This window comes from Pristis pectinata, chromosome 27, assembly GCF_009764475.1.
Source record: "Pristis pectinata isolate sPriPec2 chromosome 27, sPriPec2.1.pri, whole genome shotgun sequence".
Classification (NCBI taxonomy): Eukaryota; Metazoa; Chordata; class Chondrichthyes; order Rhinopristiformes; family Pristidae; genus Pristis; species Pristis pectinata.
In genome coordinates, this window is record NC_067431.1 from 14,618,354 (window position 1) to 14,633,794 (window position 15,441).

Below are 15,441 nucleotides of genomic sequence, written 5' to 3' on the forward strand. Positions count from 1 at the left end.
TGTCACACTTACTTTATTGTTACAACCCCCAGTTACTTTGAGATTACAGATATTACCTGACCTCGGATGGCCAGTCCTCACTGGCTTCCAATGGTGTTCACGTGTTGATGTTGGTTGAAGCTCTGATCTCTGACTTCGAAAGATTTTGGCCTTTTCTTATAGGGTCAAACAGTTTGGTGTAAACAAACAGATGGGCCCAAGCTCTCTCGTCTTTGTCTCTTTTTATCTCAAGTTTCACACATTTTGTTAGTACTTTGCATTCCACAGGTGTGCTTAATGCATATGGGTTTATTCCTTTAAGCAACGTTAGAGTCTATCTGGCCACCACCTGACAATTCCAATCATCCTAGAAGTTTGTTCAGTAAATGTGTCATCTTTATCTTCTCTCAATACCATTATTCAGTTCAGCTCCACTGACTCTACAGTTCGTCTCTCATATAATGGTTATAGTGACCATTCCTTGTTTGGGTAATATACTGCACTTCTCTCAGTTACAAAGGTTTTAACAATCAATGTGAATACCATATTAAACAATACTAACACACTAAATCATATACATGTATGTGATCATGCTAAATCCTATTTTATTATTACACTGTAACCATGTGTATTTCCCCTGGATGCTCCAATTTCCTCCCACATACTAAAGATGTGCTGGCTGGCAACTGTAAATTGCCCACAGTGTGTGGCAGGAAACATTAATGGGTACGTGAGAGAGAATAAATTATAGGGAGATAAGCAGGGGAAGGAGATTGTTGGGATTGCCCTGAAAGGTGGCATAGGCTTGATCAGCTGAGTACCTCTGCCAAGTCACAAAGAGAGATGAAATAGTCCAACACTCACAATCCAGGCTTGTACTTGAAAGAGTCACCTGATTGAAATGACAGGAGTATGGCTGGAACATCTGCCATTTCATAGTGAGCCAGCTCTTTAAAGGGCAGAACACTGAGAGAGAAATAGGTATATTGGATACTGTTGCTGGGCACCCTCCTGAATCTCTCACTGATTGCATTGTCTGTTATATAAGCAGGCCAGGCTGCAATGGGAACATTCAGCCATGGTAGGCAGTGCACAAAAGAGACAAAAGGTAGATTTCTGGCATTTGAAGAAACAGGAAATAAAAACAGAAATGCAAGACATATTCAACAGGTCAGGCTGCATTTATGGAAAAAGAAACATAGTTGAAGTTTCAGGTTAATTATCTTTCATAGAAAGAAATATCAAACAAGTTAATCTCCAGCATTTTCTGCTTTTATTTAAGATTTCCAGTATTTTCAGTTTTTTGGATTCGCTTTCAAAAGAAGGTTCATATGTAAGACAGCAAATGGTACACAAGGGGTTAATTCGTTAATATCATTGTTGGATGCATTAACTATAAGGACCGTGGTTCAAGGAAAATTAGGGATGAGCAATGGTCGTTGGCCCTTCAGTGATGCACACAACCTTTAATGATTAAAGAAAACAACTTTTAATAATAGGCACACAGCAAAGGAGCTCAAGTTTCCATACAGAATGCTGCAGAAAAATTACTGGAACACAATTATTTAGATGCCATATTGAATGAATGTTCAAAAAAAAGCAGATAATAGATGATTACAAATTCAGCATAATGTCAGGTCTGGCAGTGTTAAGGTTGCAAAAGATAAATTATATGGCCCAATTTTAATGGGAGTGCAGGAAAAATTTGACCTGAGGATTTTTGTACAGAATACGAAATAAGCTGGTACGGTTGTTAAAATAATAAGGTACTTAATAAAGAATACAAAAGCAATAAAGATATTTTCTGCATTTTTGCTTGAGGAAGGAATATTGCTTAGGACATGGACAGAATTTTCTGTTCTTGATCAATTACATCTTCCTAAGCAGACAGAATGGGACTCAGTTTAACATTTCATCAGAAAGACGACTGGTTAGAAACTCATCCTCTGTCGCTTGGAAAAGACATACAGGCACCGAGTATTATACTCTGACTTCAATGGAGCTGAATTTGGAAAGAAATGAGCTGCATTTTGGAAGCACAGAGTAGCTATGAAATTGTACATTTAGCACAACCAATTGTGGTCAAATTTCTACTCTTGTATCTTCGACAGTACTTCATTAATCCTCCATTGAGGCACCATCCTAATTTCATGCTTAATCCACAGTGGGTTTTAAAGCCACAGTCTTCTCATTGAGTCGAGAGTACTACAATCTGGGACAAATTGCCACCCAAGTTAGATATGAATGGAGAACAGAGATCAGGATACAGTTAACACTTGATTGCTAAAATTCAGTCAAGACAGATGGTACAGATTATATTGTTAGACACAGCAATTTATTTTTTGAGCAAGTCTTTCTGGATAAACCAACAGACACATCATTTGGAAAAAAAAATGATTTATAAAATATTTTACTTTCTGAAAATGGGGCAATATCGTGGTTAACTATTTGAAATGATAAGCTTTCACATTTTGAAAGTATCTTCTGTTTTCTAATCTGAGGTTACCTTCATCTGTAGCAGTGTTTCACATGTACCAGAAAAAGATTCAAGAGAAGATCACTTACAGTTGTCACAGCCGAAAGCATATAATCTACAAACCACAGGCCATTTCCCAAAATTCCGACTCTTCATCTGCCTGGTTACAGAGATTTCTTAACTAGCAAGTGAACACTTTTATGGCAGTAAACCCAAACTGAGCAAATTATTTGTGTCACTTGATAGTATCATTGATTACACCTTCCTTCATAGATTCATACAGCACAGAAACAGTCCATTCACGTCCATGTCGACCATCAATTGCCTATCCATACTAATCCTATTTACCAAAAGTTGGTCTGTAGTGTTCTGTGGCTTGCCAATTCAACGCTCATCTAGATCCTTCTTAAATGTTGTGAAAGTACCTACTTCCATCAACTACTCAGGAAGTCCATTCCAGATCCCAATCACCCTCTAAATTTCTTCCCCAATATTCTACACCTATGTCCTCTAGATTTCAAGACTTCTGTAAGGGGGAAATTTCCTACTATCCACCCAATCTATGCTCATCATAATTTTGTATACCTCATTCAGGTATCCATCAGTCTCCTCTACTCCAAAGAAAACAAATTCTGCTTCTCCAGTCTCTCCTCATAACTGAAATGCTCCATTCCAGGCAACATCCTGGTGAGTCTCCTCTGCACCCCCAGTGCAATTGTATTCTTCTGTTGGTGTGGTGATCAGAACTGCACATAGAACATCAATTGTGGCCTAACCAACATCTAACAAAGTTATACCAAAACCTGCCTACTCTTATATTCTATGTCCCAGCTACTGAAGGCCAGTATCCTGTACCCCCTTTTCTTCACTTTACCTGTCCTGCCACTTTCAGGAACCCTTGGATATATACACCAGGGTCCCCCTGTTCCTCAATACTCCTTAAGGCCCTACCATTTATTATGTCCTATCCTTATTATTCTTCCTACAGTGCATCACCTCACATTTATCAGAACTAAATTCCATCTGAAATTATTCTGCCCATTTAACTGATCAATAACCCAAGACTATCCATCTCACGATCAACATCACCACCAATTTTCTGCAAACTTACTGATCATACCTCTTACATTCACCTCCAGATATTACAAACAATAAGGGTCCAAACACCAATCTCTATGGTATACCACTCTTCCAATGACAAAACCAACACTCCAACATCACCTTCTGTCCCATATCACCAATCTATTTTTGGATCCAATTTGACAACTTGCCCTGGATCCCATGAGCTTTAACGTTTTGGACAAGTCTCCTGCGTGCTACCTTAACAAGGGCCTTACTGAAGTCCTTTGCTGATAATGAGAGTAGACTGATGGGACAGTAACTAGCTTGATTGTGTTTGCTCTACTCATTGTGGACAGGTACATATTTCTGGATAGATACCAGTGTCATAACTATAATTGAACAACCTGGCTAGCAGTGTGACTACTTCTAGAGTACAAGTTTAGTTAGTATAATTGGGATATTATTGGGACCCACAGGCTTTGCTTGAGATCATATTGAACGAATTAATTTAGTTGAAGACAGACTTTTGTTATGGAAACAACCTCAGGAGAAAGACAAGATGGGCTGTCCACTTCTGGCTGAAGATGATTGCAAATGCTTTGACTTCGGCGTTCATTTGCTGGGCTTCAGCAACGTTGAGGATAAGGATATTCTTGGAGACTCCTCCTCCTGTTGACCGTTTAAGTAACCATAACTAATCATGACTATTGAATTACATATATTAAATGTAAAATAACTTATACGGGCAGCATTGAGTGACATAGCATTCAGTAATGTTCCTACCTCAGAATCATTTAAATTGTGATACGATAGGGTCTTTTAAGAGACTTTTGGATAAGTACACGGAGCTGAGAAAAATAGAGGGCTATAGGTAAGCCTAGTAATTTCTAAGGTAGGGACATGTTCGGCACAGCTTTGTGGGCCGAAAGGCCTGAATTGTGCTGTAGGTTTTCTATGTTTCTAAATTGTGATGCTTTAGGTGTCATTATTTACAATTTGGTTGTGAGATGGTATATGTACAACTGTGGAATAAGACTGTTGTTGGATCTTATTTGGCTTCATTTAGGTAATGTTTCATGCTGTCAGCTTTATCAGTTCGGTTCTTAATGAATGGTTTGCTGATAATTACTGTCAGAGAACTTACTCTAGTCTTGATGTATCAGAATCCATACGATTTATTTTGTGAAACTAGTTACCTAGGCCACAGTTGGTGTTTATCAATGAGGACAGTTAGCAAGTAGTTGATTCATTGATTTTCAAATTACCAGTGGCTTGCAGGAAAGAAATTTAGGTCATTTGGTTATGTTAGTACCAGAGAATCAATTCTACACCCAGTGGAATCTTCCATTTAAAAATAAACACTACTTCTGAGTATACTAAGATATATATGTGAAAATATCCCAAGTTTCTATCATCAATTATAATCCAATACATGAAAAAGTCATTAGACGTGACAGAGAGTTCAACAGAAGTTTTAGCAGCAGGCAATATGGAATGTTTTATTAGCCATTCAAACAGAAAATAGAAATTAAACAATGCTTCATGACTGCCCATCCAATCTTTGAAGTAGAAGTTATGGAATAATGAACTGCATTAAATGTTCACACATCTTTTAATATCTGCTGTACTTTTTAGTTCACAGTTGTTATAAATTTTGCTTCATATCAAAAAAATTATAAAAGAATGCTTAAACTTGGCATCCAAACACAGCGAGTTATTCTCCTGCGGTAAGATCAAGTCATTAAGGGCATTAGCGGGATCCTTCAGCAGGTTGAATGGAAGATTCCTCCAACAGCAACCCCGTCTTTCACCAGTTTGTTATACTGTGCCACAGCTTTCTCCGTTTGTAGAACCAGAGCATTAATGCCCTTACTTCTGATGAAAGCCAGTGTCTCTTCAGGCACCTGAAACCCACACTGTAAGTTAGATTTAGCAACTACTTCAGTGAAAGAGTCTGCACTCATAACCAAACTAGGTCAAATCTAAACGTGGATCCAATGTATAGATTATCATGCCAAAAATGGATACTTTACAAAACAAAAAAAAACAGATTGATGCCTGGTAGATTATTTTGAATAGCAATATTAGAAATTATCTAAAGAGATTGCTACATGGTACCACAGTATCATTTAATTTGATAAAAAGTTGAAACCTATTCAAAGTCCCACATCACATCTTGCGAACATTCTCTTTATAAAAAATCCAAACATGAGCCTTGGTTTAACACCTCATCCAAGAACAACATCAATTGACAATGCTGCATTCACTTAGTACCACACTGAAATGTCCATCCAGATTACGTGACTATGTGAGTGGAACTTGAATCCACTAATTACTGATGTAAGAGGTGAAAATACCATCAATGAGCCATGGCTGACAACTGCAAAACCAACTAAAGTGACAACAGTGGCCTGCCAAAGGAGACATGATTGGGTAATTCCTCTGTCAATCAAGCTTATTCAGTTCCAGAGATTAGTTTTATGCATTTAATTTAACATTTAAGTACCTTGCGTTCATTGCATTTTTATGGATAAATTACCCATATTTTGTTTTCAGTAAATTAACTTTGCTGTACAAGGTTCTCAAACTTACCTTCAACTAACTGGCTGATGTACAGCTGTCAATGAATACTCTGTTACTAGAAATTGGGCAGGGTGGAACATGGGTTGGATCAGCAAGGATGCACGAGTATAATGGTTTTCCCACATCCTTCTTTTCATAAGTTAGTTTCAATCTGTACACATTCATGATCTATTGTTTAATCCAAGCAGGTACATAGTGGTCGTCCAGAGAAAGTCAGGTGGCAATTTTTTTTAAATGCCACAACACCAACTTGTTTTGTGTACACTAACCATGTCTTATTCTGGCTGCCTGAGATTGCTAATTGCCACCAGCAATTAGAGAAATGTTATTAAGATTTGGCAGTTAGCTAGATTTTGCTTTTGATGATAAAGATGTAATCACTAGTTTAGATGAAGATTTACCATCAGAACTGAAAAATGATCTACTGAACAGATTCAATACAGAGAGAATGCAATTCAAAAAAAGCAATAGGCTTAAAACTGCAAACAAGTCAAGTTCGACTATTTATTTTAGCAGGTATTGATAAAATGTACTTACTTGTAATGCCTCCTCCATTCCCCTTCCAATAACAATTATCTGGATACCTTTATTTATAATTTCATTAACATCAGCTGGCTGAACTCCAGGTCTATGCTGCAAGAACATGGGAACAATTAAGATACAAACTACAGTGCCAGTAAAAGAAATATATTTATGACCAATCCATGCTTTTTCTCAAATTCTCTTTGTTTGTCCAACATGAATGCTAGGCACTGTGATTGCAAACATCTTAGAGTCCCTGTTAAAACATCGTATAAAATTAATATATTGGATAATATTTTTTAGTGTCTAGGAAAAACAGAGGCCAGGCCTCTCCAGAAGCAATGTTGGGGGTGAATAGGTTTTCTCTATCATAGATAGGTTACAGCATGAACAGAGGCCATTCAGCTGTAACCATCGAGACTGTACTATCTCCTCGTAAGAGCAATCAGCTCTTCTCACTTCCTCACACTCTGTCTACATGCCCTGCAAGGTCACATCTAATATTAATGTTCTAAAGCTTTTGAACGAATCTCAAAATGGTGGTAGTTTTACCACATGCTCCTCCTTCTACTTGATACTGTTCTACAAACCTTTAAAGAACAGGGTTCAGAACAAGAATTAAAAATCTTCAAAACAAAATAATAATCAGAGTACATTCTAAAGGTAGTTTAACTATTTGCGTAACATCATGTCAGAAATTCCAGAATGCTGGAGACAGAATGTGCTAGGGAGCATAAGCTAAAATGGAATCAAGCGCAGACCTGCAAAAAAGGTTGATTAAAGAGAAAAATCACAAATAGATTTCTGAAAGCAAGGAGGAGGATGGTAAGACAGATGGTTGGGAAGCAATTCTAGAGGGTAGCAGCAATACAGCTGAAAAAAATCTGGCAGTATGGTGACACTATAAACCAGGTGCGAGACCTTGAACTTCAAGCAAACATTTTCACTGCTGCAAATGTTGACAAGCACATTGATAGACTTGCCCTCAGTACACCGTTCACCATGCAACTCAACTCGTGGAAAACAAAATGCTTTTGTGTTCTCTGGCAACAGACAACATGTGAATGATGCTGTTTAAAACTGTGAATTCTGCTGAGTTACAATTATTTGCAGTATCACATATCAAATTTCTACTCACCCGAGTACCTGTCTCTCGCCAGTCCCATGTTCGATTTCCTCCTGGCCAGACTTTACAATCCTTGTACAAAGTGTCACTGCCCTCAACTTTCATTTCTCCCCATCTTAATGATGCAATAGGGGGTGAAGTCATGTTTCATTCACTGTTGAGGTAAGAAAACATAAACTGACCTTCCAAATGATATAATACGCTCCATAATATTCTATATTTGGAGCACTTAAGTGTGGACAATGCAAATCTGGTTAAGACCTTCTAAATGAAGGTATCACTAGAATGCCTACATTTAGCATTTTCAACTGTAAACTCAAATATTACACAACTTATCAGATTGTTTTTCCCTTCATGTTCACTCTGTGGAAAGCACTATCATATTCCAGCTTCTGCTTAGATGTGAGAAGAAGAGAGAAAAGTTTGAAATTAGTTGAACGGATTTGAATGTCTGCTTATTTAAATTTGCAGATGATCACCTCAGCAACTTAAAGACTCATTTACCATTGGCCAAAACTGGAGGTAGACGAAACAGAAATGATACACCAAATAAGCCAGGCAATGCACATCTTATAACTGATCAACGTATTAAGGAAATAAGCAAAAGATTTGAATGCGTAACAAGGGGTGATTCAATTGGAGCTACAGAACTGGCTGAAAAAAAATCATGCCAAGCCCTGACTGTATCTTGCTTAGTGTGCTGCAATATTGCAATGAAGCTATGAAACAAAGACAGCATTTAACTTCACATATCCAGGTCCCAAAGAGACCATCCTACATGTGTCAGCTATTGCACATGTCTGTAGGCCATTTAATTGTGGAACTTTGAAGGAAACATTAACTGAATAATGATTCTTTTACTCTTCCTATCCAAGAATAAAGTGCCCTTCTGAAACTAGCTAATTCAGCACCTATTAGATGCTAAACCTGGCAGCTTTCTGGTCTGTATTTACAATTGGCAGTGGTTACCGGCAATATGAACAGAATTTGATTTATTAACTGAAAGTTCATTTAGTAATGAATCTTAAGCTAATAATTAACTTGGAAAATTGAGTTTTCTGATCAAGTTTTCATCTGATCACTAGCATGACTTTTTCTTTGAAATTGCTGCATAAGGTCTGGTAAATTTCATAGCAATTATACCTGGAACTTTCTACTTACTGAATTTATAATTCTCAATCGGTCAATCCACTGGCTTTGCTTAAGTAAAAACTGCCGTCACGAACTTAATACTGATTAGACAGTTTTAATTGTGAAGGCTAGGTCATGTCTGAGTCATTTAGTTTTATCATTTGGGAAAGATCACAAACATTCTGCACAGCAGAGTATCAACGCACGTTAATTTAAGAATTTCCAGAAGGTATGTGTCTCACATATTACTTATCAAAGTCAGCAAAACATAAAGCACACGAAATTGGATTAACCTTGTGACATGGGTTGGTAATTGGTTGGGAGGTTTGAACTGGAGGAGGCTAAAATGGAAAAGAGACTAAACAAAGAATAGACTATCACAAACTTGGAGTCAGGCTCTTCAGGAAGGAAAGCAGGAAGCCTTGTTTCACAGTGAAAATATACAATTCTTCACCCAAATTCCGTACTAGCATTCAAGTAAAAATTTCAAGACTGACATTGACATTTTTGTTGAAAAATTTATAAGAACATAAAATATATGCATCAAAGATAGAGTTGAGGCACAAATCAGCCATAATATAACTCAATGGCAGAACAATCTCAAGGCCTATGTAGCTAACTCCTACTTCTACCCTACCACACAAGATTAGGGGCAGCACAGTGGTGGTTAGTGGAGCTGCTGCCTCACCGCTCCAGTGATCCAGGTTCAATCCAGACCTCTGGTGCTGTCTGTTTGAAGTGTGCAAGTTCTCCCACTTTGGTTTTCTCTGCCTGTCTGGTTTCTTCCCACATCCTGAAGACGTGTGGGCCGGTACATTAATTGGCCACTGTAAGTTGCCACTAATACACAGGTGAAAGGTAGAATCTGGGGGTCAGAATAGATTGGGGTGTGAGAAAATAAAATGGGTTAAGATAGGGTTAGTGTAAAAAAAAAGGGTGGTTAATGGTCAGTGCAAACTCGGTGGACCAAAGGGCCTGCTTCTGTGCTGTATCTCTTTATGACTAAAACCCAGCAGTTTGATTTACTAAGATTTTAATTTGTAGTCAATGCAGAGTGAATGCAGTTGGATGGCACAGTGGCACAGCTAGTAGAGTCAGTGCCTCACAGCACCAGAGACCTGGGTTCAATCCTGACCTTGGGTGCTGTCTGTGTGGAGTTTGCACATCCTCCCTGCAACTGCGCGAGTTTCCTCCGGGTGCTCTAGTTTCCTCTCATATCCTAAAGACATGCTGGTTGTAGGTTAATTGGCCACTGTAAATTGCCCTTAGTGTGTAGGTGAGTGGTAGAATGTAGGGCAAGTTAAAGAGAATGTGGGGAGAATAGAAAAAATGGGATTAATGCAAGATTAGTGTAAATGGGTAGTTGATGATCAGTGTGACCCAGTGAGCTGAAGGACCTGTCTCCATGCTGCTTTTTTCTAAGACTCTATGAAAATAACAAAAGATATCATAATATGGTTCAAAGTTGCTTTTCTGGTTCATTCTCAGATTTTATGCTGTTTACAGCAAACTAGTTTTAGATGCTCACAGCAGATCAGACGCAGCATGTCAGGCAGTATCACTGGAAGAACAGATTTTCTCTCTCCACAGATGCTGCATTACATGAGTTTTTCAGCATTAACAATATGATTACACTGAAGAGCACTACTCAGGGATAATCCCACATATTTTTGAAGTAACTGCAGAAATAAATATTAATGTTATCTGGGAGTTCACTTTAACTCTCTGACTTCCAAAGGTAAACAGGATCCAAAAACCATCAGGAGACAAGAGACTGCAAATGCTGGAATCTGAAGCAACAAACAATCTGCTGGGGGAAAGGAAATGTCGACGTTTTGGGTTGAAACCCTGATACAGATAGCTTGTTGCTGCAAAAACCATTACCATAGACCAATGGAACAATACAGCACAATACAGGCCCTTTGGCCCACCATGTTATGCCGACCTTCAAACCACTCCAAAGACTATCTAATCCCTTCCTCCCACTTATCCCTCTATCTTAAATTCCTCCATATGCATATCTAACAATCTCTTGAACTTGACCAACGTATCAGCCTCCACCACCACCCCAGGCAGCGCATTCCATGCACCAACCACTCTCTGGGTGAAAACCCTCCTTCTGATATCTCCCTTGAACTTCCCCAGCCCCCCCCCCCCCCTGCCCCCCCATTACTGTAAAGCCATGCCCTCTTGTATTGAGCATTGGTGCCCTGGGAAAGAGGCACTGGCTGTCCACTCTACCTATTCCTCTTAATATTTCATATACCTCTATCATGTCTCCCCTCATCCTCCTTCTCTCCAATGAGTAAAGTCTAGCTCCCTTAGTCTCTCCTCATAATCCATACTCTCTAATCCAGGCACTATCCTGGTAAATCTCCTCTGCACCCTCTCCAACACCTCCACATCCTTCCTATAATGAGGCGACCAGAACTGGACACAGTACTCTAAGTGTGGTCTAACCAGAGTTTTGTAAAGCTGCATCATTACTTCGCGGCTCTTAAGCTCGATCCCATGACTTATGAAAGCTAACACCCCATAAGCTTTCTTAACTACCCTATCCACCTGTGTGGCAACTTTCAGTGATCTGTGGATATGAACCCCCAGATCCCTCTGCTCCTCCACACTGCCCAGAATCCTGCCATCTACCTTGTATTCTGCCTTGGAGTTTGTCCTTCCAAAGTGTATCACTTCACACTTTTCTAGATTGAACTCCATCTGCCACTTGTCAGCCCAGCTCTGCATCCTATCAATATCCTTCTGTAAGCTTCGACAGCCCTCCACACTATCCACAACACCACCGATCTTTGTGTCATCTGCAAACTTGCTAACCCAGCCTTCCACCCCCTCATCTAAGTCATTAATAAATATCACAAAAAGTAGAGGTCCCAGAACTGATCCTTGTGGGACACCACTAGTCACAGCCCTCCAATCTGAATGCACTCCCTCCACCACAACCCTCTGCTTTCTACAGGCAAGCCAATTCTGAATCCACACGGCCAAGCCTCCCTGGATCCCTTGGCCTCTGACCTTCTGAAGAAGCCTACCATGCGGAACCTTGTCAAACACCTTACTAAAATCCATGCAGGCTACATCTACTGCACTACCCTCATCAATCTTCCTGGTCACCTCCTCAAAGAACCCTATCAGGCTTGTGAGGCAAGATCTTCCCTTCACAAATCCATGCTGGCTGTCCCTAATCAGACCATGATTCTCTAAATGATCATAGATCCTATCTCTTAGAATCCTTTCTAGCAGCTTACTCACCATAGACGTAAGGCTCACTGGTCTGTTATTCCCTGGACTATCCCTACTACCTTTTTTGAATAAGGGGACAAAATTCACCACCCTCCAATACCATCCCCGTGGACAATGAGAACTTAAAGATCCTAGCCAATGGTTCAGCAATCTCCTCCCTAGCCCCACGAAGCAGCCTGGGGAATATTCCATCAGGCCCCGGGGACTTATCTGTCCTAATATTTTCTAACAGCTCCAACACATCCTCTCTCTTGATAGCTACATACTCTAGAACATTACCCTTACCAACACTGTCCTCAGCATCATCAAGACCCCTCTCCACAGTGAATACTTAAGAGAAGTATTCATTAAGAACCTCACCCACTTTCACAGCTTCCAGGCACAGCTTCCCACCTTGTCTTTAATCAGACCTACCTTTACTTTAGCCATCCTTCTGTTCTTCATGTAGGAGTAAAAAGCCTTGGGATTCTCAACCCTACTCGCCAAAGCCTTTTCATGTCCCCTTCTTGCTCTCCTCAGCCCCTTCTTAAGTTCCCTCCCTGCTACTCTATCTTCCTCATGAGCCCTGTCTGATCCTTGCTGCTTACACCTTATGTATGCTGCCTTCTTCTTCCTAACTAGTTTTTCCATCTCTCTTGTCACCCATGGTTCCTTCACCCTGCTATTCCTTCTCTGCCTCACCAGGACAAATTTATCCCTAACATCCTGCAAGAGATCCTTGAACATTAACCACATCTCCATGGTACATTTCCCTTCAAAAATGTCATCCCAATTCACACTTTCACGTTCTTGCCTTATAGCCTCATAATTCGCCTTTCCCCAATTAGATATCTTCCCGTCCTCTTTGCTCCTATTCCTATCCATGACAATTCTAAAGGTTATGGAGCAGTGGTCGCTGTCCCCCAAATGCTCACCCACCAATAGATCCGTCACCTGACCCGGTTCATTACCTAAAACTAGATCTAATATGGCATCCCCTCTAGTTGGCCTGTCAACATACTGTGACAGGAATCCATCCTGGACACACTTAACAAACTTTTAATTGGAAAAGCACAGGGTGAGAGAAGAATCCCTGCAGAGCTAATACAGGTCTGACATCCACACGTTGAAAATATGAAGCAGAGCAATGCACACCGTAAATAAAACAGAACATATCAGCTTTAAAGAGCAAATGTACGCGAACAAAGCAAAAAATAGGCTCTGCTGCAGGCACGGGAAATTCTGCCCTGTTACACTTGGCAAACTCCCATTGCTGCTCCAGCTCACCCAGTGCACGCTGCCCAGGTCTGACGTGGCAACCAGAAACATGGCAGTAAGGGCCGATTTCGCATTCAATTGCATTTTTATTTAATTGCTTGGCCGTGAGCTGCCGTTTCGCAGCGACCATCCGCGGCCTACTCCCAGACCGAGCCCGGGGAGCGCAAACCGATCCAGGGGCCGCTCTCGCTCTCACCCAGGGCGGCGATGACCCTGAACCCACTCCGCCCCTCGCACAAGTAACTTCCTCTGTCGGGAGAAAACAACGGCCTCGGGCCTCGGCCTCTTCCAGCGGAGGAGCGCCGCAGAGTGAAGCTCCCGGCCTGGCCGCCGCCTGCAGTCATCCAGCTGTCAGCCACTGTCGTCATGGAAACGGAGGGCCAGTCACTCCAAAATCACACACTGCAGTGCACCAACATTTATCTTCGTTTCCTGATAAATATTGTAAATGCATGGTTTGTGGCCTCTCAAAAACTGAAGCCTATTTGCAAGGTCTAATTACTGAAAAATTGAACTTGTTTAATTTGCTCAGTCTGGAATTAAACTGCGTAAATGCACATAAATGCAAAGCCACTTGTTACTTAAGTTTAAACACCAAGTTGTCTTTTCGATTTAAACTTAGCACAATTTTGTAGTAGAGCTGAAAGAAAAATCTTTGCATCATTGAACCAAAACGTTTACCTTTAAAGGAAATTCAGCTTGCAGAGTACACACTATCTTGAAATGCCATCTATTCCTCATTGTCCCCCGTGATATTCCCGCTTCAGCTTTTGAACATGGTTGGTGATGGGTTACCTTGATAGTAGTTAGTCCAATGGGTTATTTGGGTCAAATAAGCCCTTTAAAATACAACTTTGCAACTGTGTTTATTACAAGAAAAGCTAAGCGAAGATTTAAAACTGCAGCGTGGAGTTGGTCAATTACAATCCCTTTTAAGCCTCAAAAACAGAAAGATTTCCAATCCAAAAATAAAATTCAGGCATTAAAAATCAGAGAATGAAACAGTAAAACTCTGATAATCTGGCACTCTCAGGACCTGTGGTGACAGACCAGCAGATTTTCCAGACTAGAATCAGAATCAGGTTTATTATCACTAAAATGTAATGAAATTTGTTGTTTTACAGCAGCAGTACAGTGCAAGACATAAAAATTACTTTAAGTTACAAAAATAAATGAATAGTGCAAAAAGAGGAATAATGAGGTAGTGCTTATGGACCATTCAGAAATCTGATGGCAGAGGGGACGAAACCGTTGCTAAAACGTTGAGTGTGGGTCTTCAGGCTCCTGTACCTCCCCCCCAATGGCAGTCACACAAAGAGGGTATGTCCCGGATGGTGAGGGTCCTTAATGATGGATGCCGCCTTCTTGATGCACCACCTCTTGAAGATGTCCTTGATGGCTGGGAAGGTTGTGCCCTGCTGGAGATGGCCGAGTCTACAACCCTCTGCAGCCTCTTTTGATCGTGCATAATTGGATTTTCCATACCAGGTGGTGATGCAACCAGTCAGAATGCACTCCACCATACACCTGTAGACATTTGCAAGAGTCTTTGGTGACATACCAAATCTCCTCAAACTCCTCCTTTGTGATTGCATCAATGTGTTGGGTCCAAGATCGATCTTCTGAGATGTTGACACCCAGGACCTTGAAGCTGCTCACCTTTCCACTACAGAGCCCTCAATGAAGACTTGTGTGTGTTCTCCCAACTTCCCCTTTCTGGAGTTCACAATCAAGTCCTTAGTCTTGCTGATGCTGACTGCAAGGTTGGCGTTGTGACATCACTCAACCAGCTGATCTACCTCACTCCTGTACACCTCATCACCATCCGAGATTCTACCAACAAGTGGTATCATCAGTGAATTTATAGATGACTATTAGTTGTCATTCCCTATTAATACCCCAACACATTAAAAAGTATTAAAATAACATTTCCAGAGACTGGAAAGGGAACATGGAAACCAGTGCTCCAGATACCAAACCACTATGACATCAGAATAGTTAGAAAGTGGAGAATCAGAGCTTTATTGTACAATCTGTGAATTGATTATTA

General features: G+C 40.4%; 1 protein-coding gene across 3 annotated transcripts; it reads right to left on the reverse strand.

Moving 5' to 3' along the window:
* Positions 1–1,284: 1,284 nt before the first annotated feature.
* Positions 1,285–14,186, reverse strand: LOC127583676 (mth938 domain-containing protein-like). Of its 3 annotated transcripts, none has more exons than XM_052039911.1 (4): positions 14,073–14,186; positions 7,761–7,902; positions 6,638–6,733; positions 1,285–5,421 (listed from the first exon to the last, which is right to left on the reverse strand). In XM_052039911.1, exons 2-4 carry the CDS (start codon positions 7,890–7,892, stop codon positions 5,281–5,283), a joined length of 369 nt encoding a protein of 122 aa, XP_051895871.1. In that variant the 5' UTR covers positions 7,893–7,902; positions 14,073–14,186; the 3' UTR covers positions 1,285–5,280. The 3 variants fall into 3 exon arrangements, with proteins under 3 accessions (XP_051895871.1, XP_051895868.1, XP_051895869.1); XM_052039908.1 differs by lacking the exon at positions 14,073–14,186 and adding an exon at positions 13,588–13,806; XM_052039909.1 differs by lacking the exon at positions 14,073–14,186 and adding an exon at positions 13,401–13,580.
* Positions 14,187–15,441: the final 1,255 nt, after the last annotated feature.